This window comes from Pseudophryne corroboree, chromosome 6 (genome assembly GCF_028390025.1).
Source record: "Pseudophryne corroboree isolate aPseCor3 chromosome 6, aPseCor3.hap2, whole genome shotgun sequence".
NCBI lineage: Eukaryota > Metazoa > Chordata > Amphibia > Anura > Myobatrachidae > Pseudophryne > Pseudophryne corroboree.
The window spans coordinates 659,818,669-659,845,261 of record NC_086449.1 but is presented as its reverse complement, the minus strand read 5'-3'; the positions used below and the strand labels follow the sequence as shown (position 1 = coordinate 659,845,261).

Genomic DNA, 26,593 nt, shown 5'->3' with positions numbered 1-26,593 from the left:
CCAAACGGGCGGGAGAGTGCGGATGACTCTGCAGCACCGAATGGGCAAACTCTAGGTCCTCCTCAGCCAGGGTGTCAAACTTGTAGAATTTAGCAAATGTGTTTGACCCCGACCAAGTAGCTGCTCTGCAAAGTTGTAGAGCCGAGACCCCTCGGGCAGCCGCCCAAGAAGAGCCCACCTTGCTCGTGGAATGGGCTTTCACTGATTTAGGATGCGGCAGTCCAGCCGCAGAATGTGCAAGCTGAATCGTACTACAGATCCAGCGAGCAATAGTCTGCTTTGAAGCAGGTGCACCCAACTTGTTGGGCGCATACAGGATAAATAGCGAGTCAGTCTTTCTGACTCCAGCTGTCCTGGAAACATAAATTTTCAGGGCCCTGACTACGTCCAACAACTTGGAAGCCTCCAAGTCTTTAGTAGCCGCAGGCACCACGATAGGTTGGTTCAGATGAAAGGCTGATACCACCTTAGGGAGAAATTGGGGACGAGTCCTCAATTCTGCCCTATCCATATGGAAAATCAGATAAGGGCTTTTACATGACAAAGCCGCCAATTCTGATACACGCCTGGCCGAAGCCAAGGCCAACAACATGACCACTTTCCACGTGAGATACTTCAATTCCACGGTTTTAAGTGGCTCAAACCAATGTGACTTTAGGAAATCCAACACCACGTTGAGATCCCAAGGTGCCACTGGGGGCACAAAAGGGGGCTGAATATGTTAGCACTCCCTTAACAAAAGTCTGAACTTCAGGTAGTGAAGCCAGTTCTCTCTGGAAGAAAATCGATAGAGCCGAAATCTGGACCTTAATGGAACCCAATTTTAGGCCCATAGTCACCCCTGACTGTAGGAAGTGCAGGAAACGGCCCAGCTGAAATTCCTCCGTTGGGGCCTTCCTGGCCTCACACCACGCAACATATTTTCGCCATATGCGGTGATAATGGTTTGCGGTTACTTCTTTCCTAGCTTTAATCAGCGTAGGAATGACTTCCTCCGGAATGCCCTTTTCCTTCAGGATCCGGTGTTCAACCGCCATGCCGTCAAACGCAGCCTCGGTAAGTCTTGGAACAGACAGGGCCCCTGCTGCAGCAGGTCCTGTCTGAGCGGCAGAGGCCATGGGTCCTCTGAGATCATTTCTTGAAGTTCCGGGTACCAAGCTCTTCTTGGCCAATCCGAACAATGAGTATAGTTCTTACTCCTCTTCTCCTTATTATCCTCAGTACCTTTGGTATGAGAGGAAGAGTAGGGAACACATAAACCGACCGGTACACCCACGGTGTCACTAGAGCGTCCACAGCTATCGCCTGCGGGTCTCTTGACCTGGCGCAATATCTTTCTAGCTTTTTGTTTAGGCGGGACGCCATCATGTCCACCTGTGGCCTTTCCCAACGGTTTACAATCAGTTGGAAGACTTCTGGATGAAGTCCCCACTCTCCCGGGTGGAGGTCGTGCCTGCTGAGGAAGTCTGCTTCCCAGTTGTCCACTCCCGGAATGAACACTGCTGACAGTGCTAACACGTGATTTTCCGCCCATCGGAGAATCCTTGTGGCTTCTGCCATCGCCGTCCTGCTTCTCGTGCCGCCCTGTCGGTTTACATGGGTGACCGCCGTGATGTTGTCCGACTGGATCAGTACCGGCTGGTTTTGAAGCAGGGGTTTTGCCTGACTTAGGGCATTGTAAATGGCCCTCAGTTCCAGAATATTTATGTGTAGGGAAGTCTCCTGACTTGACCATAGTCCTTGGAAGTTTCTTCCCTGTGTGACTGCCCCCCAGCCTCAAAGGCTGGCATCCGTGGTCACCAGGACCCAGTCCTGTATGCCGAATCTGCGGCCCTCTTGAAGATGAGCACTTTGCAGCGACCACAGCAGAGACACCCTGGTCCTTGGAGACAGGGTTATCAGCCGATGCATCTGAAGAAGCGATCCGGACCACTTGTCCAACAGGTCCCACTGAAAGGTTCTTGCATGGAACCTGCCGAATGGAATTGCTTCGTAGGAAGCTACCATCTTTCCCAGGATCCGCGTGCAGTGATGCACCGACACCTGTTTTGGTTTTAGGAGGCCTCTGACTAGAGATGACAGCTCCTTGGCCTTCTCCTCCGGGAGAAACACTTTTTTCTGTTCTGTGTCCAGAACCATCCCCAGGAACAGTAGACGTGTCGTAGGGACCAGCTGTGACTTTGGAATATTTAGAATCCAGCCGTGCTGTTGTAGCACCTCCCGAGATAGTGCTACCCCGACTAACAACTGCTCCCTGGACCTCGCCTTTATCAGGAGATCGTCCAAGTACGGGATAATTAAAACTCCCTTCTTTCGAAGGAGTATCATCATTTCGGCCATTACCTTGGTAAAGACCCTCGGAGCCGTGGAGAGACCGAACGGCAACGTCTGGAATTGGTAATGACAATCCTGTACCACAAATCTGAGGTACTCCTGGTGAGGATGGTAAATGGGGACATGCAGGTAAGCATCCTTGATGTTCAGTGATACCATGTAATCCCCCTCGTCCAGGCTTGCAATAACCGCCCTGAGCGATTCCATCTTGAACTTGAATTTTTTATACATGTGTTCAAGGATTTCAAATTTAAAATGGGTCTCACCGAACCGTCCGGTTTCGGTACCACAAACATTGTGGAATAGTAACCCCGTCCTTGTTGAAGTAGGGGCACCTTTACTATCACCTGCTGGGAATACAGCTTGTGAATTGCCTCTATCACTGCCTCCCTGCCTGAGGGAGTTGTTGGCAAGGCAGATTTGAGGAAACGGCGGGGGGGAGACGTCTCGAATTCCAGCTTGTACCCCTGAGATACTACTTGAAAGATCCAGGGATCCACCCGTGAGCGAGCCCACTGATCGCTGAATTTTTTGAGACGGGCCCCCACCGTACCTGGCTCCGCCTGTGGAGCCCCAGCGTCATGCGGTGGACTTAGAGGAAGCGGGGGAGGACTTTTGCTCCTGGGAACTGGCTGTATGCTGCAGCTTTTTCCCTCTACCTCTGGGCAGAAAGGACGCGCCTCTAACCCGCTTGCCCTTATTGGGCTGAAAGGACTGTACCTGATAATACGGTGCTTTCTTTGGCTGTGAGGGAACATGGGGTAAAAATGCAGACTTCCCAGCTGTTGCTGTGGAAACTAGGTCCGAGAGACCATCCCCGAACAACTCCTCACCTTTATAAGGCAAAACGTCCATGTGCCTTTTAGAGTCTGCATCACCTGTCCACTGCCGAGTCCATAACCCTCTCCTGGCAGAAATGGACATTGCACTTATTTTAGATGCCAACCGGCAAATATCCCTCTGTGCATCTCTCATGTATAAGACTGCGTCTTTAAATAAGATTTTACTCACCGGTAAATCTATTTCTCGTAGTCCGTAGTGGATGCTGGGAACTCCGAAAGGACCATGGGGAATAGCGGCTCCGCAGGAGACTGGGCACAACTAAAGAAAGCTTTTAGGTCACCTGGTGTGCACTGGCTCCTCCCACTATGACCCTCCTCCAAGCCTCAGTTAGGACACTGTGCCCGGACGAGCTGACATAATAAGGAAGGATTTTGAATCCCGGGTAAGACTCTTACCAGCCACACCAATCACACCGTATAACTCGTGATACTATACCCAGTTTAACAGTATGAAACAACTGAGCCTCTCAACAGATGGCTCAACAATAACCCTTTAGTTAACAATAACTATGTACAAGTATTGCAGACAATCCGCACTTGGGATGGGCGCCCAGCATCCACTACGGACTACGAGAAATAGATTTACCGGTGAGTAAAATCTTATTTTCTCTGACGTCCTAGTGGATGCTGGGAACTCCGAAAGGACCATGGGGATTATACCAAAGCTCCCAAACGGGCGGGAGAGTGCGGATGACTCTGCAGCACCGAATGAGAGAACTCAAGGTCCTCCTCAGCCAGGGTATCAAATTTGTAGAAATTTGCAAACGTGTTTGCCCCTGACCAAGTAGCAGCTCGGCAAAGTTGTAAAGCCGAGACCCCTCGGGCAGCCGCCCAAGATGAGCCCACCTTCCTTGTGGAATGGGCTTTTACTGATTTAGGATGCGGCAGTCCAGCCGCAGAATGCGCCAGCTGAATTGTGCTACAAATCCAGCGAGCAATAGTCTGCTTTGAAGCAGGTGCACCCAGCTTGTTGGGTGCATACAGGATAAATAGCGAGTCAGTTTTCCTGACTCTAGCCGTCCTGGAAACATACATTTTCAAGGCCCTGACTACGTCCAGTAACTTGGAATCCTCCAAGTCCCTAGTAGCCGCAGGCACCACAATAGGTTGGTTCAAGTGAAAAGCTGATACCACCTTAGGGAGAAACTGGGGACGAGTCCTCAATTCCGCCCTATCCATATGGAAAATCAGATAAGGGCTTTTACATGACAAAGCCGCCAATTCTGACACACGCCTGCCTGGCCGAAGCCAAGGCCAACAACATGACCACTTTCCACGTGAGATACTTCAATTCCACGGTTTTAAGTGGCTCAAACCAATGTGACTTTAGGAAATCCAACACCACGTTGAGATCCCAAGGTGCCACTGGAGGCACAAACGGGGGCTGAATATGCAGCACTCCTTTCACAAACGTCTGAACTTCAGGTAGTGAAGCTAGTTCTTTCTGGAAGAAAATCGACAGAGCCGAGATATGTACCTTAATGGAGCCTAATTTCAGGCCCATAGTCACTCCAGCTTGTAGGAAATGCAGAAATCGACCTAGTTGAAATTCCTCTGTTGGGGCCTTTTTGGCCTCACACCAAGCAACATATTTCCGCCATATGTGGTGATAATGCTTTGCAATTACATCTTTCCTGGCTTTAATCAGCGTAGGAATGACTTCCTCCGGAATGCCCTTTTCCTTCAGGATCCGGCGTTCAACCGCCATGCCGTCAAACGCAGCCGCGGTAAGTCTTGGAACAGACAGGTCACCTGCTGCAGCAGGTCCTGTCTGAGCGGCAGAGGCCATTCTGCTTCCCAGTTGTCCACTCCCGGAATGAACACTGCTGACAGTGCTAGTACGTGATTTTCCGCGCATCGGAGAATCCTTGTGGCTTCTGCCATTGCCATCCTGCTTCTTGTGGCGCCCTGTCGATTTACATGGGCGACTGCCGTGATGTTGTCCGACTGGATCAGTACCGGCTGGTGTAGAAGCAGGGATTTTGCCTGACTTAGGGCATTGTAAATGGCCCTCAGTTCCAGAATATTTATGTGTAGGGAAGTCTCCTGACTCGACCATAGTCCTTGGAAGTTTCTTCCCTGTGTGACTGCCCCCCAGCCTCGAAGGCTGGCATCCGTGGTCACCAGGACCCAGTCCTGTATGCCGAATCTGCGGCCCTCTAGAACAGGGGTGTCAAACTCAAATTCATCGGGGGCCGCATCAGCAGTTTGGTCCCCATCAAAGGGCCGGTTGTATCTGTAGGTCTATGTGTCCACTCTTTATTATCATAAATTAATGTCACTGCATTCAATTATTACTGTTTTTTGTAATAATGTAAGTAAGCCATGTGCCCCCTTTTATAGTGCCCAGCCATCTGCCCCCTTTTATAGTGCCCAGCCATCTGCCCCCTTTTATAGTGCCCAGCCATGTGCCCCCTTTTATAGTGCCCAGCCATGTGCCCCCTTTTATAGTGCCCAGCCATGTGCCCCCTTTTATAGTGCCCAGCCATCTGCCCCCTTTTATAGTGCCCAGCCATCTGCCCCCTTTTATAGTGCCCAGCCATCTGCCCCCTTTTATAGTGCCCAGCCATGTGCCCCCTTTTATAGTGCCCAGCCATCTGCCCCCTTTTATAGTGCCCAGCCATCTGCCCCCTTTTATAGTGCCCAGCCATCTGCCCCCTCCATTTACTTTACTTACCTTTTACTTCTTTCTTTCTTTTACTTCTTTCTTCTTGCTCCTCTCCGCGGCGTCCGCGCGCTCCTCTGATCCCTGGAGATGTCGGGCGGACGTCACGTGATGACGTCACGTCCGACACCCAGGGAGCAGTGCGGGGCAGGAAGAAGTCGGGCCAGGTCCCGGAAGGTAAGTAAATTTTTTTTATTTTTTTTTAACTTGAGCCATTTTTAAAATGAATTAACTCCATGCAGGCACGGAGTAAATTCATTGAAAAAAAAAAGGGGAGGCTGCAAGGCTGGCGGCGGCACCGCGGGCCATCAGACGAGGTCTGGCGGGCCGGATTTGGCCCGCGGGCCTTGTGTTTGACACCCCTGCTCTAGAAGATGAGCACTCTGCAGCCACCACAGCAGAGACACCCTGGTTCTTGGAGACAGGGTTATTAGGCGATGCATCTGAAGATGCGATCCGGACCATTGGTCCAACAGGTCCCACTGAAAGATTCTGGCATGGAACCTGCCGAAAGGAATTGCTTCGTAAGAAGCCACCATCTTTCCCAGGACCCGCGTGCAGTGATGCACCGATACCTGTTTTGGTTTCAGGAGGTCTCTGACTAGAGATGACAGCTCCTTGGCTTTCTCCTCCGGGAGAAACACTATTTTCTGGACTGTATCCAGAATCATATCCAGGAACAGTAGACGTGTCGTCGGAACCAGCTGTGATTTTGGAATATTCAGAATCCAACCGTGCTGGTGTAGCACCTCCTGAGATAGTGCTACTCCCACCAACAACTGCTCCTGGGACCTCGCCTTTATTAGGAGATAGTCCAAGTACGGGATAATTAAAAACTCCCTTTCTTCGAAGGAGTATCATCATTTCCGCCATTACCTTGGTAAACACCCTCGGTGCCGTGGAGAGTCCAAACGGCAGCGTCTGGAATTGGTAATGGCAATCATGTACCACAAATCTGAGGTACTCCTGGTGAGGATAGTAAATGGGTACATGCAGGTAAGCATCCTTGATGTCCAGGGATACCATGTAATCCCCCTCGTCCAGGCTTGCAATAACCGCCCTGAGCGATTCCATCTTGAACTTGAATTTTTTTATGTATGTGTTCAAGGATTTTAAATTTAAAATGGGTCTCACCGAACCGTCCGGTTTCGGTACCACAAACAGTGTGGAATAGTAACCCCGTCCTTGTTGAAGTAGGGGCACCTTGATTATCACCTGCTGGGAATACAGCTTGTGAATTGCCGCTAGCACAGCCTCCCTGTCTGAAGGAGTAATCGGCAAGGCAGATTTTAGGAACCGGTGGGGTGGAGACGCCTCGAATTCCAGTTTGTACCCTTGAGATACTATTTGCAGGATCCAGGGATCCACCTGTGAGCGAGCCCACTGATTGCTGAAATTTTTGAGGCGGCCCCCCACCGTACCTGGCTCCGCCTGTGGAGCCCCACCGTCATGCGGCGGACTTGGAAGAAGCGGGGGAGGACTTTAGCTCCTGGGAACCTGCTGTTTGTTGCAGCCTTTTTCCCCTACCTCTGCCTCTGGACAGAAAGGACCCGCCTTTTCCACGCCTGTTTTTCTGAGTCCGAAAGGACTGTACCTGATAAAACGGCGCCTTTTTAGGCTGTGAGGGAACATGGGGTAAAAATGCTGACTTCCCAGCAGTTGCTGTGGAAACTAGGTCCGAGAGACCATCCCCAAATAACTCCTCACCCTTATAAGGCAAAACTTCCATGTGCCTTTTTGAATCTGCATCCCCTGTCCACTGGCGAGTCCATAAGCCTCTCCTAGCAGAAATGGACAATGCAATTATTTTAGATGCCAGCCGGCAGATCTCCCTCTGTGCATCTCTCATGTATAAGACTGAGTCTTTTATATGCTCTATGGTTAGCAGAATAGTGTCCCTGTCTAGGGTGTCAATATTTTCTGACAGGGAATCTGACCACGCAGCGGCAGCACTGCACATCCATGCTGATGCAATAGCTGGTCTAAGTATAATGCCTGAGTGTGTATATACAGACTTCAGGATCGCCTCCTGCTTTCTATCAGCAGGTTCCTTGAGGGCGGCCGTATCCGGAGACGGTAGTGCCACCTTTTTAGACAAACGTGTGAGCGCTTTATCCACCCTAGGGGGTGTCTCCCAACTTGACCTATCCTCTGGCGGGAAAGGGAACGCCATTAGTAACTTCTTAGAGATTACCAATCTTTTATCAGGGAAAGCCCACGCTTCTTCACACACTTCATTTAATTCTTCTGATGGGGGAAAAACTACGGGTAGTTTTTTCTCCCCAAACATAATACCCTTTTTAGTGGTACCTGGGTTTATATCAGAATTTTGTAACACCTCTTTCATTGCTTCAATCATGCAACGAATGGCCTTAGTGGACATTAGACTAGACTCATCGTCGTCGACACTGGTGTCAGTATCCGTGTCGACATCCGCGTCTGCCATCTGAGGTAGCGGGCGTTTTAGAGCCCCCAATGGCCTTTGAGACGCCTGGACAGGCACGAGCTAAGAAGCCGGCTGTCCCGCATTTGGCATGTCGTCAAATTTTTTGTGTAAGGAGTCGACACGTGCACGCAATTCCTTCCATAAGTCCATCCACTCAGGTGTCTGCCCCGCAGGGGGTGACATCCCTTCTATAGGCATCTGCTCCGCCTCCACATCATTATCCTCATCAAACATGTCGACACAGCCGTACCGACACACCGCACACACACAGGGAATGCTCTAACAGAGGACAGGACCCACCAAAGCCCTTTGGGGAGACAGAGTGAGAGTATGCCAGCACACACCAGAGCGCTATATAATGCAGGGACTAACTGAATTATGTCCCCTATAGCTGCTGTTATATATACTGCGCCTAAATTTAGTGCCCCCCCTCTCTTTTTACCCTTTTCTGTAGTGTAGACTGCAGGGGAGAGCCAGGGAGCTTCCTTCCAGCGGAGCTGTGAGGGAGAAATGGCGCCAGTGTGCTGAAGGAGATAGCTCCGCCCCTTTTTCGCGGACTATTCTCCCGCTTTTTTATGGATTCTGGCAGGGGTAATTATCACATATATAGCCTCTGGGGCTATATATTGTGGTATATTTGCCAGCCAAGGTGTTTTTATTGCTGCTCAGGGCGCCCCCCCCTAGCGCCCTGCACCCTCAGTGACCGGAGTGTGAAGTGTGTATGAGGAGCAATGGCGCACAGCTGCAGTGCTGTGCGCTACCTTGGTGAAGACTGATGTCTTCTGCCGCCGATTTTCCGGACCTCTTCATGCTTCTGGCTCTGTAAGGGGGACGGCGGCGCGGCTCCGGGACCGAACACCAAGGCCAGTTCCATGCGGTCGATCCCTCTGGAGCTAATGGTGTCCAGTAGCCTAAGAAGCCCAAGCTAGCTGCAAGCAGGTAGGTTCGCTTCTTCTCCCCTTAGTCCCTCGCTGCAGTGAGCCTGTTGCCAGCAGGTCTCACTGTAAAATATAAAACCTAATTATATACTTTCTTTTTAGAAGCTCAGGAGAGCCCCTAGTGTGCATCCAACCTCGGCCGGGCACAAAATCTAACTGAGGCTTGGAGGAGGGTCATAGTGGGAGGAGCCAGTGCACACCAGGTGACCTAAAAGCTTTCTTTAGTTGTGCCCAGTCTCCTGCGGAGCCGCTATTCCCCATGGTCCTTTCGGAGTTCCCAGCATCCACTAGGACGTCAGAGAAATATGCTCTACGGTTAGCAATATAGTGTCCCTGTCTAGGGTATCAATATTTTCCGACAGGGAATCTGACCACGCAGCTGCAGCACTGCACATCCATGCTGAAGCAATAGCTGGTCTCAGTATAACACCTGTGTGTGTATATACAGACTTCAGGATAGCCTCCTGCTTTCTATCAGCAGGTTCCTTTAGGGCGGCCGTATCCGGAGACGGTAGTGCCACCTTCTTTGACAAGCGTGTGAGCGCTTTATCCACCCTAGGGGATGTTTCCCAACGTGACCTATCCTCTGGCGGGAAAGGGTACGTCATTAGTAACCTTTTAGAAATTACTAGTTTCTTATCGGGGGAAGCCCACGCTTCTTCACACACTTCATTTAACTCCTCAGATGGAGGAAAAACTACTGGTAGTTTTTTCTCTCCAAACATAATACCCTTTTTTGTGGTACCTGGAGTAATGTGCAACACATTTTTCATAGCCTCAATCATGTAACGTGTGGCCCTATTGGAAGTTACATTAGTCTCATCGTCGTCGACACTGGAGTCAGTATCCGTGTCGACATCTGTGTCTGCCATCTGAGGTAGCGGGCGTTTTAGAGCCCCTGATGGCTTTTGAGACGCCTGGGCAGGCACAGGCTGAGAAGCCGGCTGTCCCATATTCGGTATGTCGTCAAACCTTTTATGTAAGGAGTCGACACTGTCACATAATTCCTTCCACATAACCATCCACTCAGGTGTCGGCCCCGCAGGGGGTGACATCACATTTATAGGCATCTGCTCCGCCTCCACATAAGCCTCCTCATCAAACATGTCGCCACAGCCGTACCGACACACCGCACACACACCGGGAATGCTCTGACAGAGGACAGGACCCCACAAAGCCCTTTGGGGAGACAGAGAGAGAGTATGCCAGCACACACCAGAGTGCTATAATAATACAGAGAGAGAGTATGCCAGCACACACCAGAGTGCTATAATAATACAGGGATTAACTGAATTATTTCCCCTTATAGCTGCTATAAAAGTTATACTGCGCCTAAATTTAGTGCTCCCCCTCTATTTTTTACCCTTTGTAGCTTGATACTGCAGGGGAGAGCCAGGGAGCGATCCTTCCAGCTGAGCTGTGAGGGAAAAATGGTGCCAGTGTGCTGAGGGAGTTAGCCCCGCCCCTTTTTCGGCTGACTTTTCTCCCGCTTTTTTCAGGAATTCTGGCAGGGGTAATTTATCACATATATAGCCCTGGGACTATATATTGTGATGATTTGCCAGCCAAGGTGTTTATATTGCTGCTCAGGGCGCCCCCCCCCCCCCCCCCAGCGCCCTGCACCCATCAGTGACCGGAGTGTGAGGTGTGCATGAGGAGCAATGGCGCACAGCTGCAGTGCTGTGCGCTACCTTGTTGAAGACCGAGGTCTTCTGCCGCCGATTTTCCGGACCACTTCTTGCTTCTGGCTCTGTAAGGGGGACGGCGGCGCGGCTCCGGGACCGAACGATCGAGGTCGGGTCCTGTGCTCGATCCCTCTGGAGCTAATGGTGTCCAGTAGCCTAAGAAGCCCAAACTATCTCCAGTCAGGTAGGTTCGCTTCTTCTCCCCATAGTCCCTCGCTGCAGTGAGTCTGTTGCCAGCAGATCTCACTGTAAAATAAAAAACCTAAAATATACTTTCTTTCTAGGAGCTCAGGAGAGCCCCTAGTGTGCATCCAGCTCAGCCAGGCACAAGATTCTAACTGAAGTCTGGAGGAGGGTCATAGTGGGAGGAGCCAGTGCACACCAGTTAGTCTAAAGCTTTCTTTTAGTTGTGCCCAGTCTCCTGCGGAGCCGCTATTCCCCATGGTCCTTACGGAGTCCCAGCATCCACTTAGGACGTCAGAGAAATGATATGACCACTGTGTAGGTAATTCTCCTGTATCCATGTATGATCGTCAGAGAAAACTCCTGCACTGTAGAAATCATTATAAAGTCTAGACTGGCTTAAAAGAACTTAGGTTTGCATTTATATGAAAGAAGAAAAGGGCCCCTAGTGGCTACACCTTATACACCAAATGAAAAATAGGATTTTAATACCTACCGGTAAATCCTTTTCTCCTAGTCCGTAGAGGATGCTGGGGACTCCAAAAGGACCATGGGGTATAGACAGGATCCGCAGGAGCTTGGGCACACTAAAAAGACTGACTGGGTGTGAAATGGCCCCTCCCTCTATGCCCCTCCCCCAGACCTCAGTTATAGGAACTGTGCCCAGGAGAGACGGACATTTCGAGGAAAGGATTTTTGTTAAACTAAGGGCAAGAAACATACCAGCCCACACCACAAACAACCGGAATAGCAGTAAACCAGATAACAGTATGAACGAACAACAGCAACGAGCTGAAGATAACTGATACACAGCCCACGTGTAACCAAAAACTAACCAGTAACAATACAACTGCAAAGAACAGTCCGCACTGGGATGGGCGCCCAGCATCCTCTACGGACTAGGAGAAAAGGATTTACCGGTAGGTATTAAAATCCTATTTTCTCTTACGTCCTAGAGGATGCTGGGGACTCCAAAAGGACCATGGGGTCTATACCAAAGCTCCAGACCGGGCGGGAGAGTGCGGACGACTCTGCAGCACCGACTGAGCAAACATGAGGTCCTCATCAGCCCATCAGGGTATCAAACTTGTAGAACTTAGCAAAAGTGTTTGAACCCGACCACGTAGCCGCTCGGCAAAGTTGAAGTGCCGAGACCCCTCTTGCAGCCGCCCAAGAGGAGTCCACCTTCCTTGTAGAATGGACCATTACTCACTTCGGCTACGGTAGCCCAGCCGAAGAATGAGCTTGCCGAATCGTATTACAAATCCAGCGCGCAATAGTTTGCTTAGAAGCAGGATTTCCAATCTTGTTGGAAGCATACAGGACAAACAGAGCCTCTGTCTTCCTAGTAAGAGCCGTTCTGGCGACATAAATCTTCAAAGCTCTTACAACGTCAAGAGATTTAGGGACCGCCACAGCCTCCGTAGCCACAGGTACCACAATAGGTTGGTTTATGTGAAACGAAGAAACCACCTTCGGCAGAAATTGTTGACGAGTTCTCAATTCCGCTCTATCTGAATGAAAAATCAAATATGGGCTCTTATGAGACAAAGCCGCCAACTCGGACAATCGTCTGGCAGACGCCAGAGCCAAAAGCATGACCACTTTCCAAGTGAGAAACTTTAACTCAACCTTATGCAAAGGTTCAAACCAATGAGACATAAGAAACCGCAACACCACTTCAAGATCCCACGGTGCCACAGGTGGCACAAATGGAGGATGGATATGCAGCACTCCCTTCACGAAAGTCTGAACCTCAGGAAGGACGGCCAATTCCTTTTGAAAGAAAATAGATAAAGCCGAAATCTGCACCTTGCTGGAACCCAATTTCAGGCCTGCATCCACGCCTGCCTGCAAAAAGTGTAAGAAACGACCCAAGTGAAACACCTCCGCAGGAGCTGCTTTGGTTTCACACCACGACACATACTTTCTCCAAATGCGGTGATAATGTTTCGCCGTAACCTCCTTCCTAGCTTTAAGGAGAGTGGGGATGACCTCCCCTGAATACCTTTCCGAGCTAGGATTTGGCCGTCAAACGCAGCCGTGGTAAGTCCGGAAACACGCAGGGCCCCTGCAGTAACAGGTCTTCTCTTAGAGGAAGCGGCCAAAGATCTTCTACTAGTAATTCCTGAAGATCCGGATACCAGGCCCTCCGTGGCCAATCTGGAACGACGAGTATTGCCTGAACCCTCGTTCGTCGTACGATCCTCAGCACCTTTGGAATGAGAGGAAGCTGAGGGAACACATACACCGACTGAAACGCCCACGGAGTTACCAGGGCGTCCACTGCACTTGCTTGGGGGTCCCTTGACCTGGAACAATACCTCGGTAGCTTCTTGTTGAGGCGAGACGCCATCATGTCTATCAGAGGAATTCCCCAACGCCTTGTCACATCTGCAAATACCTCTTGATGAAGAGCCCACTCTCCCGGATGGAGATCGTGTCTGCTGAGGAAGTCTGCTTCCCAGTTGTCCACGTCCGGAAGGAAGACTGCCGACAGAGCGCTCACGTGCTGTTCCGCCCAGTGAAGGATTCTTGTGGCCTCCGCCATTGCCGCCCTACTCCTTGTTCCGCCTTGGCGGTTTACGTACGCCACCGGTGTTATGTTGTCCGACTGGATCAGGACAGGGAGACCCTGAAGAAGGTTCTTCGCTTGCAGTAATCCGTTGTAAATGGCTCTTAACTCGAGAACATTTATGTGGAAACAAGATTCCTGGCTTTACCACTTTCCCTGGAAATTTCTTCCTTGCGTGACCGCGCCCCAGCCTCGGAGACTTGCATCTGTGGTCAGCAGGACCCAGTCCTGGATTCCGAATCGGCGTCCCTCTAGAACAGAGGTTCTCAAACTCGGTCCTCGGGGCCCACACAGTGCATGTTTTGCAGGTCTCCTCACAGAATCGCGAGTGAAATAATTAGCTCCACCTGTGGACCTTTTAAAATGTGTCAGTGAGTAATTAATACACCTGTGCACCTGCTGGGTTACCTGCAAAACATGCACTGTGTGGGCTCCCGAGGACCGAGTTTGAGAACCTCTGCTCTAGAAGGTGAAAGCCTTGCAGCCACCACAGGAGAGAAATCCTGGTCCTGGAAGATAGACTTATTTTCCGGTGCATGTGCAGGCGAGACCCGGACCATTTGTTCAGCAGATCCCACTGAAACACCCGGGCATGAAACCTGCCAAACGGAATGGCTTCGTAAGCCGCAACCATCTTCCCTAGCACCCGCCTGCATTGATGAATCAACACAATTGTCGGCCTCAGCAGGTCCCTGACCATGGTCTGGATTTCCACAACTTTGTCCTCCGGAAGAAACACTCTCTGTAGCCCCGTGTCCAGGATCATGCCCAGGAAGGGAAGCCGAGTGGACGGGATCAACTGAGACTTTGGAAAATTTAGAATCCAACCGTGAAGTCGCAGAACCGACAGGGAGAGATCCACACTTCTGGACAACTGTTCCATTGACCTCGCCTTTATCAGGAGATCGTCCAAGTACGGGATAATTGTGACACCTTGCTTGCGAAGGAGAACCATAATTTCCGCCATTACCTTGGTGAAAACCATCGGGGCCATGGAAAGCCCAAACGGCAACGCCTGAAATTGGTAATGACAATCCTGCACCGCAAACCTCAGGAAGGCCTGATGAGGAGGGTATATCGGAATGTGAAAGTAAGCATCCTTTACGTCGACTGACGCCATAAAATCCCCCCCTTCGAGGCTGGAGATCACCGCTCGAAGAGACTCCATTTTGAACTTGAAAATTTTCTAGTATGGATTGAGAGATTTCAGGTTCAGAATCGGTCAGACTGAGCCGTCCGGCTTCGGTACGACAAAGAGGCTCGAATAGAACCCTTCCCCCCGTTGGGATGGGGGAACCGGCACAACGACCCTCTGTTGACACAGCTTTTGTATTGCAGCATTTACCACTTCTCTTTCTGGAAGAGAAACTGGCAAGGCCGTTTTGAAAAAGCGGTGGGGGGGCATCTCCTGAAACTCCAGTTTGTACCCTTGGGACACTATGTCTAAGACCCAAGGATCCAGGGCCGATTGAAACCAGACCTGACTGAAGAATCGGAGACGGCCCCAGACCGGTACAGACTCCCGCAGGGGAGCCCCAGCGTCATGCGGTGGATTTGGTAGAGGCGGGGGGGGACTTCTGGTCCTGGGAGCCTGACACGGCAGGTGACCTCTTTCCCCTTCCTCTACCCTTTGAAGCGAGGAAGGACGAACCCTTTCCTTGTTTGTATCTATTAGTCCGAAAGGACTGCATCTGATGATGGGGTGCCTTTTTCTGTTGTGTGGGGACATAAGGAAGGAAAGATGACTTACCCGCAATAGCAGTAGACACCAGGTCAGCAAGGCCGTCACCGAACAAGACACTACCTTTAAAAGGGAGAACTTCCATATTCTTCTTGGAGTCGGCATCAGCATTCCATTGATGAGTCCACAGCGCCCTCCTGGCCGAGACCGCCATGGCATTGGCTCTTGATCCCAAGAGGCCAACATCCCTCGCCGCCTCCTTTAGGTGATCTGCAGCGTCCTTGATATAACCAAGAGTCAAATGAATGTTATCCCTATCAAGGGTATCCATATCAGAATCCAAATTCTCAGCCCACTTAGTAATAGCACTACTCACCCATACCGACGCCACCGCAGGTCTGAGCAATGCACCAGTATTAACGAAAATGGCCTTCAATGTCGTCTCCAGCTTGCGATCCGCTGGATCCTTGAGAGCAGCCGTGTCAGGGGACGGAAGCGCCACCTTCTTGGACAGTCGGGATAAAGCCTTGTCGACATTTGGAGACAACTCCCATTTTTCCCTGTCATCAGAGGGGAAAGGATACGCCATGAAAATTCTCTTGGGAATCTGCCACCTCTTGTCCGGCGACTCCCAATCCTTTTCACAAAGAGCATTCATTTCATGAGAGGAGGGAAACTTCACCTCAGGTTTTTTCCCTTTAAATAAGCAAATCCTTGTGTCCTGCACAGCAGGTTCGTCAGAGATATGTAAAACCTCTTTAATAGCCACAATCATTTACTGAATACTCTTAACTACCCTTGGATGCAAAGTAGCCTCAGTGAAATCGACATCGGAATCAGAGTCTGTGTCGGTACCCGTATCTACCATCTGAGTAAACAAACGTTTTTGTGACCCTGAAGGGGTCTGTACCTGAGCCAAAGCATCCTCCATGGATTTCCTCCATGCTTGTGTCTGAGAATCAGATTTATCCAGCCTCTTAGACAATAAGGCCACATTTGCATTAATTGTACTTAACATAGCAACCCAATCTGCCGTCGGCTGTGCCGACAGAGCCATATCTGACTAACTTTCTGCACCCCCAGTACCTTCCTCCTGGGAGGAACACTCAGCCTCAGACATGCCAACACGTAGTACCGACACACCCGCACTCACACTGGCCAAAACAGACCCACAGGGAAGCCCGGAGAGAGAAACACAGAGGGAGTATGCCAGCTCACACCCCAGCGCCCATATATCACACAACAATAATATATGAAGATAGCGCTGCCCTAAATGATAAAAAAGCACCAATTTTTCTTCTCTGCAGCGGCTGTGGAGAGAAGAAAATGGCGCTGGTGAGCTGTGCGGCTAAGCCCCGCCCCTTCCCGGCGTGCTTCAGTCCCGCTCAAATTCAAACTTTTTTATCCTGGCGGGGGTATGAAATACGGTGCCCGTGCACCGAATATGCCCTTTTGCCAGCCTCAAATGACCCCAGTAACATGCTGCCCAGGGCGCTCCCCCCCCCCCAGCGCCCTGCACCCTGCGAGTGCCGTTGGTGATGTGTGTGGCAGCATGGAGCGCAGCGCTACCGCTGCGCTGTACCTACCGTTACTGAAGTCTTCTGCCGTCTGATGTCTTCTGTTCTTCTCATACTCACCCGGCTTCTTTCTTCTGGCTTCTGTGAGGGGGGTGACGGCTCGGCTCCGGGAACAAGCAGCTAAGCGAACAAAGTGATCGAACCCTCTGGAGCTAATGGTGTCCAGTAGCCTTAGAAGCAGAGCCCTTGAACTAAGAAGAAGTAGGTCTCACTTCTCTCCCCTCAGTCCCACGAAGCAGGGAGCCTGTAGCCAGCAGGTCTGCCTGAAAATAAAAAACCTAACAAAAGTCTTTTCCAGAGAAACTCAGTAGAGCTCCCCTAGTGTGTGTCCAGTCACTCCTGGGCACAAAGTCTAAGGTCTGGAGGAGGGGCATAGAGGGAGGAGCCAGTTCACACCCAAAGTCTTTTTAGTGTGCCCAAGCTCCTGCGGATCCCATCGATACCCCATGGTCCTTTTGAAGTCCCCAGCATCCTCTCGGACTTAAGAGAAAAGACTATGCAAATATGCATGAGAATGACCTCTGAGGAGTGACAGCGCCTTGCTAGACATCAGAGAAATGTATAATTGCATTAACATGATCGCCATGGTCAGCAAATCCTAAACTTCCACCAAAAAGGGACATTTTACAACATACACAGTACCTTACGCAGAATGTTCAAGCGGTACTTCAACTTGGAGTTCTCTTCCCTAAGTCCCTCTAAGCTGGGCGAGTCACCCACAAATGGGAAGCTTCTCAGGATTTCTATCTCAGAAGTCAGGGACTTGATCTTGGTTTCCTAGTAAAGTGAGAGACATAAAACATTTTCACATGTGTAGCAAATACGCAAATCAAACAGAGATCAAAATGTATAAGAGTGTGTGGTATGTGTGTAAATGGATCAAAGCACACATTGAAAGTGATATGCACATATTTTTGTCTCTATTCTGAATAAGCAAATGACAAAGATCTACCACTACAAGGACGTGTATTGAAATATGTGACCATAATTGTACTACACTGTCAGATTCTGCATTACTTACAATAAGGAAACATTTACCCGATTAGAACTAGAGTGAATCATTGACAAATGTGCTTTTTTTTTTGTAATCTAGATTGTGCAAGAGTGAAAGGACTCACAAAACTAGTGGAGATCTTTACTTGCAGTAAGATAACTGTAGAACAGTGATTTTCAACCTTTTTAAACTCGTGGCACACTAAATGAGATTTTAAAATTGCCAAGGCACACAGTCAGTTTTTTCAACTAATATACTGATATTTCCCGCAGTAATAAAACAGACACATTGGCCCCCACTGTAATAAAAAATTCATTCACCTCCACAGTAATAAAATATAGTAATAGTAATTCCACCACACACTGCTACCCACAGTAATGTCACACATTGTGTAGCCCCCCCAGTAATTCCACCACACACTGTTCCCCCAGTAATGTCACACATTGTGTAGCCCCCCCCAGTAATTCCACCACACACTGTTCCCCCAGTAATGTCACACACTGGGTCCCCCCCCAGTAATTCCACCACACACTGTTCCCCCAGCAATGTCACACATTGTGTGTGTTGTCCCCCAGTAGTTCCACCACACTGCCCCCCCCCCCAAGTAATGTCACACATTGTGTCGTGTCCCCCCCCCCCCCCAGTAATTCCCCAGCAATCAATTAAATAAATAAAATACATTGGCCCCAACCTCAGGTTTCTCGCTCAGCACGGAGCAGGGGAATGGGTAGGTGCGGCGAGCAGGAGAGCTGACGGCCGGGGCAGGCGTGCAGGAGAGCTGGCGGCCGGGGTAGGCGGGCAGGAGAGCTGGCGGCCAGGGTAGGCGGGAAGGAGAGCTGGCGGGCAGGAGAGCAGACGGGTAGGCGTGACGTGCGTGACCTATGAGTCACCCCACGTCACCATAGGTCATGGGCCGGGCCACGGAAGAGAGCAGTGTGCTGCCCGAGCCCAGTAGCAATAATAGGGGCAGCAGAGCGGCAGACATCTCTGACGGGCGACAGGCAGCGGCACATCTGACAACCGCACGCGGCACACTAGTGTTCCGCGGCACAGCGGTTGAAAAACACTGCTGTAGAAGATGTAGACTAGATACGTCACCACTAAAACTGCATACAAATAATAAGATTTTACTTACCGATAAATCTATTTCTCGGAGTCCGTAGTGGATGCTGGGGTTCCTGAAAGGACCATGGGGAATAGCGGCTCCGCAGGAGACAGGGCACAAAAAGTAAAGCTTTTTCCGATCAGGTGGTGTGCACTGGCTCCTCGCCCTATGACCCTCCTCCAGACTCCAGTTAGGTACTGTGCCCGGACGAGCGTACACAATAAGGGAGGATTTTGAATCCCGGGTAAGACTCATACCAGCCACACCAATCACACCGTACAACTTGTGATCTAAACCCAGTTAACAGTATGATAACAGCGGAGCCTCTGAAAGATGGCTTCCTTCAACAATAACCCGAATTAGTTAACAATAACTATGTACAATTTATGCAGATAATCCGCACTTGGGATGGGCGCCCAGCATCCACTACGGACTCCGAGAAATAGATTTATCGGTAAGTAAAATCTTATTTTCTCTATCGTCCTAGTGGATGCTGGGGTTCCTGAAAGGACCATGGGGATTATACCAAAGCTCCCAAACGGGCGGGAGAGTGCGGATGACTCTGCAGCACCGAATGAGAGAACTCCAGGTCCTCCTTAGCCAGAGTATCAAATTTGTAAAATTTTACAAACGTGTTCTCCCCTGACCACGTAGCTGCTCGGCAAAGTTGTAATGCCGAGACCCCTCGGGCAGCCGCCCAAGATGAGCCCACCTTCCTTGTGGAGTGGGCCTTTACAGATTTAGGCTGTGGCAGGCCTGCCACAGAATGTGCAAGTTGGATTGTGCTACAGATCCAACGAGCAATCGTCTGCTTAGACGCCGGAGCACCCATCTTGTTGGGTGCATACAATATAAACAACGAGTCAGATTTTCTGACTCCAGCTGTCCTTGCAATATATATTTTTAATGCTCTGACAACGTCCAGTAACTTGGAGTCCTCCAAGTCACTTGTAGCCGCAGGCACTACAATAGGCTGGTTCAGATGAAATGCTGACACCACCTTAGGGAGAAAATGCGGACGAGTCCGCAGTTCTGCCCTGTCCGAATGGAAAATCAGATATGGGCTTTTGTAAGATAAAGCTGCCAATTCTGACACTCTCCTGGCAGAAGCCAGGGCTAGAAGCATGGTCACTTTCCATGTGAGATATTTCAAATCCACCTTTTTTAGTGGTTCAAACCAATGAGATTTTAGGAAATCCAAAACCACATTGAGATCCCACGGTGCCACTGGAGGCACCACAGGAGGCTGTATATGCAGCACTCCCTTAACAAAGGTCTGGACTTCAGGGACTGAAGCCAATTCTTTTTGAAAGAAAATCGACAGGGCCGAAATTTGAACCTTAATAGATCCCAATTTGAGACCCATTGACAATCCTGATTGCAGGAAATGTAGGAATCGACCCAGTTGAAATTCCTCCGTCGGAGCACTCCGATCTTCGCACCACGCAACATATTTTCGCCAAATTCGGTGATAATGTTGCACGGTTACTTCCTTCCTTGCTTTAATCAAAGTAGGAATGACTTCTTCCGGCATGCCTTTTTCCTTTAGGATCCGGCGTTCAACCGCCATGCCGTCAAACGCAGCCGCGGTAAGTCTTGAAACAGACAGGGACCCTGCTGAAGCAAGTCCCTCCTTAGAGGTAGAGGCCACGGATCTTCCGTGATCATCTCTTGAAGTTCCGGGTACCAAGTCCTTCTTGGCCAATCCGGAACCACTAGTATCGTTCTTACGCCTCTTTGCCGTATAATTCTCAATACTTTTGGTATGAGAGGCAGAGGAGGAAACACATACACCGACTGGTACACCCAAGGCGTTACCAGCGCGTCCACAGCTATTGCCTGCGGATCTCTTGACCTGGCGCAATACCTGTCCAGTTTTTTGTTGAGGCGAGACGCCATCATGTCCACCATTGGTCTTTCCCAACGGGTTACCAGCATGTGGAAGACTTCTGGATGAAGTCCCCACTCTCCCGGGTGAAGATCGTGTCTGCTGAGGAAGTCTGCTTCCCAGTTGTCCACTCCCGGGATGAACACTGCTGACAGTGCTATCACATGATTCTCTGCCCAGCGAAGAATCCTTGCAGCTTCTGCCATTGCACTCCTGCTTCTTGTGCCGCCCTGTCTGTTCACATGGGCGACTGCCGTGATGTTGTCCGACTGGATCAACACCGGTTTTCCCTGAAGCAGAGGTTCTGCCTGGCTTAGAGCATTGTATATTGCTCTTAGTTCCAGAATGTTTATGTGAAGAGACGTTTCCAGGCTCGTCCATACTCCCTGGAAGTTTCTTCCTTGTGTGACTGCTCCCCAGCCTCTCAGGCTGGCGTCCGTGGTCACCAGGATCCAATCCTGTATGCCGAATCTGCGGCCCTCCAATAGATGAGCACTCTGCAACCACCACAGAAGAGACACCCTTGTCCTTGGAGACAGGGTTATCCGCAGGTGCATCTGAAGATGCGACCCTGACCATTTGTTCAACAGATCCCTTTGGAAAATTCTTGCGTGGAATCTGCCGAATGGAATTGCTTCGTAAGAAGCCACCATTTTTCCCAGGACTCTTGTGCATTGATGTACATACACCTTTCCTGGTTTTAGGAGGTTCCTGACAAGCTCGGATAACTCCTTGGCTTTTTCCTCCGGGAGAAAAACCTTTTTCTGAACCGTGTCCAGAATCATCCCTAGGAACAGCAGACGAGTTGTCGGCATTAACTGGGATTTTGGAATATTCAGAATCCACCCGTGCTGTTTTAGCACTTCCTGAGACAGTGCTAATCCCATCTCTAGCTGTTCTCTGGACCTCGCCCTTATTAGGAGATCGTCCAAGTATGGGATAATTAATACGCCTTTTCTTCGAAGAAGAATCATCATCTCGGCCATTACCTTTGTAAAGATCCGAGGTGCCGTGGACAATCCGAACGGCAGCGTCTGAAACTGATAGTGACAGTTTTGTACAACGAACCTGAGGTACCCCTGGTGTGAGGGGTAAATTGGAACGTGGAGATACGCATCCTTGATGTCCAAGGATACCATAAAGTCCCCCTCTTCCAGGTTCGCTATCACTGCTCTGAGTAACTCCATTTTGAACTTGAACTTCTTTATGTACAGGTTCAAGGACTTCAGATTTAGAATAGGCCTTACCGAGCCATCCGGCTTCGGTACCACAAAAAGAGTGGAATAATACCCCTTCCCTTGTTGCAGAAGAGGTACCTTGACTATCACCTGCTGAGAGTACAGCTTGTGAATGGCTTCCAACACCGTCTCCCTTTCGGAGGGGGACGTTGGTAAAGCAGACTTCAGGAAACGGCGAGGTGGATCTGTCTCTAATTCCAACCTGTATCCCTGAGATATTATCTGCAGGATCCAGGGATCTACTTGCGAGTGAGCCCACTGCGCGCTGTAATTTTTGAGACGACCCCCCACGGTCCCCGAGTCCGCTTGAGAAGCCCCAGCGTCATGCTGAGGCTTTTGTAGAAGCCGGGGAGGGCTTCTGATCCTGGGAAGGAGCTGCGTGTTGCTGTCTCTTCCCTCGACCTTTGCCTCGTGGCAGATATGAATAGCCCTTTGCTCTCTTATTTTTAAAGGAACGAAAGGGCTGCGGTTGAAAAGTCGGTGCCTTTTTCTGTTGGGGAGTGACTTGAGGTAGAAAGGTGGATTTCCCGGCTGTAGCCGTGGCCACCAAATCTGATAGACCGACTCCAAATAACTCCTCCCCTTTATACGGCAAAACTTCCATATGCCGTTTTGAATCCGCATCGCCTGTCCACTGTCGCGTCCATAAAGCTCTTCTGGCCGAAATGGACATAGCACTTACCCGTGATGCCAGTGTGCATATATCCCTCTGTGCATCACGCATATAAAGAAATGCATCCTTTATTTGTTCTAACGACAGTAAAATATTGTCCCTGTCCAGGGTATCAATATTTTCAATCAGGGATTCTGACCAAACTACCCCCGCACTGCCCATCCAGGCAGTCGCTACAGCTGGTCGTAGTATAACACCTGCATGTGTGTATATACTTTTTTGGATATTTTCCATCCTCCTATCTGATGGATCTTTAAGTGCGGCCGTCTCAGGAGAGGGTAACGCCACTTGTTTAGATAAGCGTGTTAGCGCCTTGTCCACCCTAGGAGGTGTTTCCCAGCGCTCCCTAACCTCTGGCGGGAAAGGGTATAATGCCAATAATTTCTTTGAAATTATCAGCTTTTTATCAGGGGCAACCCACGCTTCATTACACACGTCATTTAGTTCTTCTGATTCAGGAAAAACTATAGGTAGTTTTTTCATACCCCACATAATACCCTGTTTAGTGGTACCTGTAGTATCAGCTAAATGTAACGCCTCCTTCATTGCCAAAATCATATAACGTGTGGCCCTACTGGAAAATACGGTTGATTCGTCACCGTCACCACTGGAGTCATCGCCTGTGTCTGGGTCTGTGTCGACCGACTGAGGCAAAGGGCGTTTCACAGCCCCTGACGGTGTTTGAGTCGCCTGGACAGGCACTAATTGATTGTCCGGCCGTCTCATGTCGTCAAACGACTGCTTTAGCGTGTTGACACTATCCCGTAGTTCCATAAATAAAGGCATCCATTCTGGTGTCGACTCCCTAGGGGGTGACATCCTCATATTTGGCAATTGCTCCGCCTCCACACCAATATCGTCCTCATACATGTCGACACACACGTACCGACACACAGCAGACACACAGGGAATGCTCCTAACGAAGACAGGACCCACTAGCCCTTTGGGGAGACAGAGGGAGAGTTTGCCAGCACACACCAAAAGCGCTATATATATATCAGGGATAGCCTTATAATAAGTGCTCCCTTATAGCTGCTTTGTTATATCAAAATATCGCCATAAATGTGCCCCCCCCCTCTCTGTTTTACCCTGTTTCTGTAGTGCAGTGCAGGGGAGAGACTTGGGAGCCGTCCTGACCAGCGGAGCTGTGAGAGGAAATGGCGCCGTGTGCTGAGGAGATAGGCCCCGCCCCTTTTCCGGCGGGCTCGTCTCCCGCTATTTAGAAAAATTAGGCAGGGGTTAAATATCTCCATATAGCCTCTAGGGCTATATGTGAGGTATTTTTAGCCTTTATAGGTACTCATTTGCCTCCCAGGGCGCCCCCCTCCCAGCGCCCTGCACCCTCAGTGACTGCCGTGTGAAGTGTGCTGAGAGGAAAATGGCGCACAGCTGCAGTGCTGTGCGCTACCTTTAGAAGACTGCAGGAGTCTTCAGCCGCCGATTCTGGACCTCTTCTGATTTCAGCATCTGCAAGGGGGCCGGCGGCGTGGCTCCGGTGACCATCCAGGCTGTACCTGTGATCGTCCCTCTGGAGCTTGATGTCCAGTAGCCAAGAAACCAATCCATCCTGCACGCAGGTGAGTTGACTCCTTCTCCCCTCAGTCCCTCGCTGCAGTGATCCTGTTGCCAGCAGGAATCACTGTAAAATAAAAAACCTAGCTAAACTTTCTCTAAGCAGCTCTTTAGGAGAGCCACCTAGATTGCACCCTTCTCGGCCGGGCACAAAAATCTAACTGGAGTCTGGAGGAGGGTCATAGGGGGAGGAGCCAGTGCACACCACCTGATCGGAAAAAGCTTTACTTTTTGTGCCCTGTCTCCTGCGGAGCCGCTATTCCCCATGGTCCTTTCAGGAACCCCAGCATCCACTAGGACGATAGAGAAACATTATTGTTATGAAGGAGAGGCAAAAATACATTGCATTTGTTAGTTTGGTTGTAATTTAGTAGTGAAACACTTATTAGGTAGGAGCTAGCTCTGTGGGTGTTTGAGTACCCCTAATATTCTTGTGTCACCAACCAGATCAATATACAGAATATTTTTTTTGAAGGGGGGAGGGTGGACAGGTAACGTGAGAACCCCCAAAACATCTAAGTAACTTAACTTGGTAGATGAGCCAGATGCTTCTGGTCATTAGACCCCTCACAGCATAATGACATGATTTGCAGGTTTTATGAAGAGGGGACGGGGCCAAAATGACAACCCAGGACTCTTGTGATTATGCTGGCCAACCTGCCTGTTTCACTAGGAAGCACGTAGGATGTGGGAGGTCCACCTACTCTTCTTTCAGGAGTCTTGCAAGTTTGAGGCTGCATTTCAGCAAATGAAGTTAAGGATTACTCAGGATTAATGCTGAGAAATACAGGCAGGCAATTATCCATCATGGAATACCACCAGGGAGGCGTCTGATTGGCTCCAAATTTATTCTGCAGCAGGTCAACAACCCCAAGCATACAGCCAATGTCATGAAGAACTATCTTCAGCATAAAGCTGAACAAGGCATCCTGGAAGTGGCAGGCAGAATGGTTAAGGTGTGGCCTAAATTCAGGGATGGCAGCCCATCGACCCTTCTATTCATATGCCAGAAATTCCAGATGGGCAGTCTGGCCTTAGCTCCAGTGTATGAATTTATAGGGACCTTTTTGTCCCCTATATATTTTAATCTGCAAGGGCACAGAATCATATAAATAACGACCAAAGTGTTACAATTACAGTGCATCTGGAAAGTATTCACAGCGCTTCGCTTTTTCCATTTTGTTATGTTACAGCCTTATTCCAAAATGGAATAAAAAAAAAATTCCCTCAAAATTCTACACACAATACCACATAATGTCAACATGAAAAAAATAAGAATTTACTCACCGGTAATTCTATTTCTCATAGTCCGTAGTGGATGCTGGGGACTCCGTAAGGACCATGGGGATTAGCGGCTCCGCAGGAGACTGGGCACAACTATAAAGAAAGCTTTTAGACTACTGGTGTGCACTGGCTCCTCCCACTAAGACCCTCCTCCAGACCTCAGCCAGGATACTGTGCCCGGAAGAGCTGACACAATAAGGAAGGATTTTGAATCCCGGGTAAGACTCATACCAGCCACACCAATCACACCGTATAACTCGTGATACAATACCCAGTTAACAGCATGATAACAACTGAGCCTCTCAACAGATAGCTCAACAATAACCCTTTAGTTAAGCAATAACTATATACAAGTATTGCAGACAATCCGCACTTGGGATGGGCGCCCAGCATCCACTACGGACTATGAGAAATAGAATTACCGGTGAGTAAATTCTTATTTTCTCTAACGTCCTAAGTGGATGCTGGGGACTCCGTAAGGACCATGGGGATTATACCAAAGCTCCCAAACGGGCGGGAGAGTGCGGATGACTCTGCAGCACCGAATGAGAGAACTCAAGGTCTCCTCAGCCAGGGTGTCAAATTTGTAGAATTTAGCAAACGTGTTTGCCCCTGACCAAGTAGCAGCTCGGCAAAGTTGAAGAGCCGAGACCCCTCGGGCAGCCGCCCAAGAAGAGCCCACTTTCCTTGTGGAATGGGCTTTCACTGATTTAGGATGCGGCAGTCCAGCCGCAGAATGTGCAAGCTGAATCGTACTACAGATCCAGCGAGCAAAAGTCTGCTTAGAAGCAGGTGCACCCAACTTGTTGGGCGCATACAGGATAAAAAGCGAGTCGGTCTTCCTGACTCCAGCTGTCCTGGAAACATACATTTTTAGGGCCCTGACTACATCCAACAACTTGGAAGCCTCCAA

General features: G+C 49.9%; 1 protein-coding gene across 3 annotated transcripts in view; it reads right to left on the bottom strand.

Moving 5' to 3' along the window:
* RARS1 (arginyl-tRNA synthetase 1) overlaps positions 1-26,593 on the bottom strand; it is a 190,295-nt gene that overhangs the window by 139,233 nt on the left and 24,469 nt on the right. For 2 of the 3 annotated variants that reach the window (XM_063928231.1, XM_063928232.1), the window contains exon 2: positions 17,569-17,703. In XM_063928231.1, the coding sequence (XP_063784301.1) occupies positions 17,569-17,703 (135 nt within the window). Of the gene's footprint in view, positions 1-17,568; positions 17,704-26,593 lie in introns of those variants that run through there. The other variant, XM_063928233.1, reaches the window with a different exon arrangement.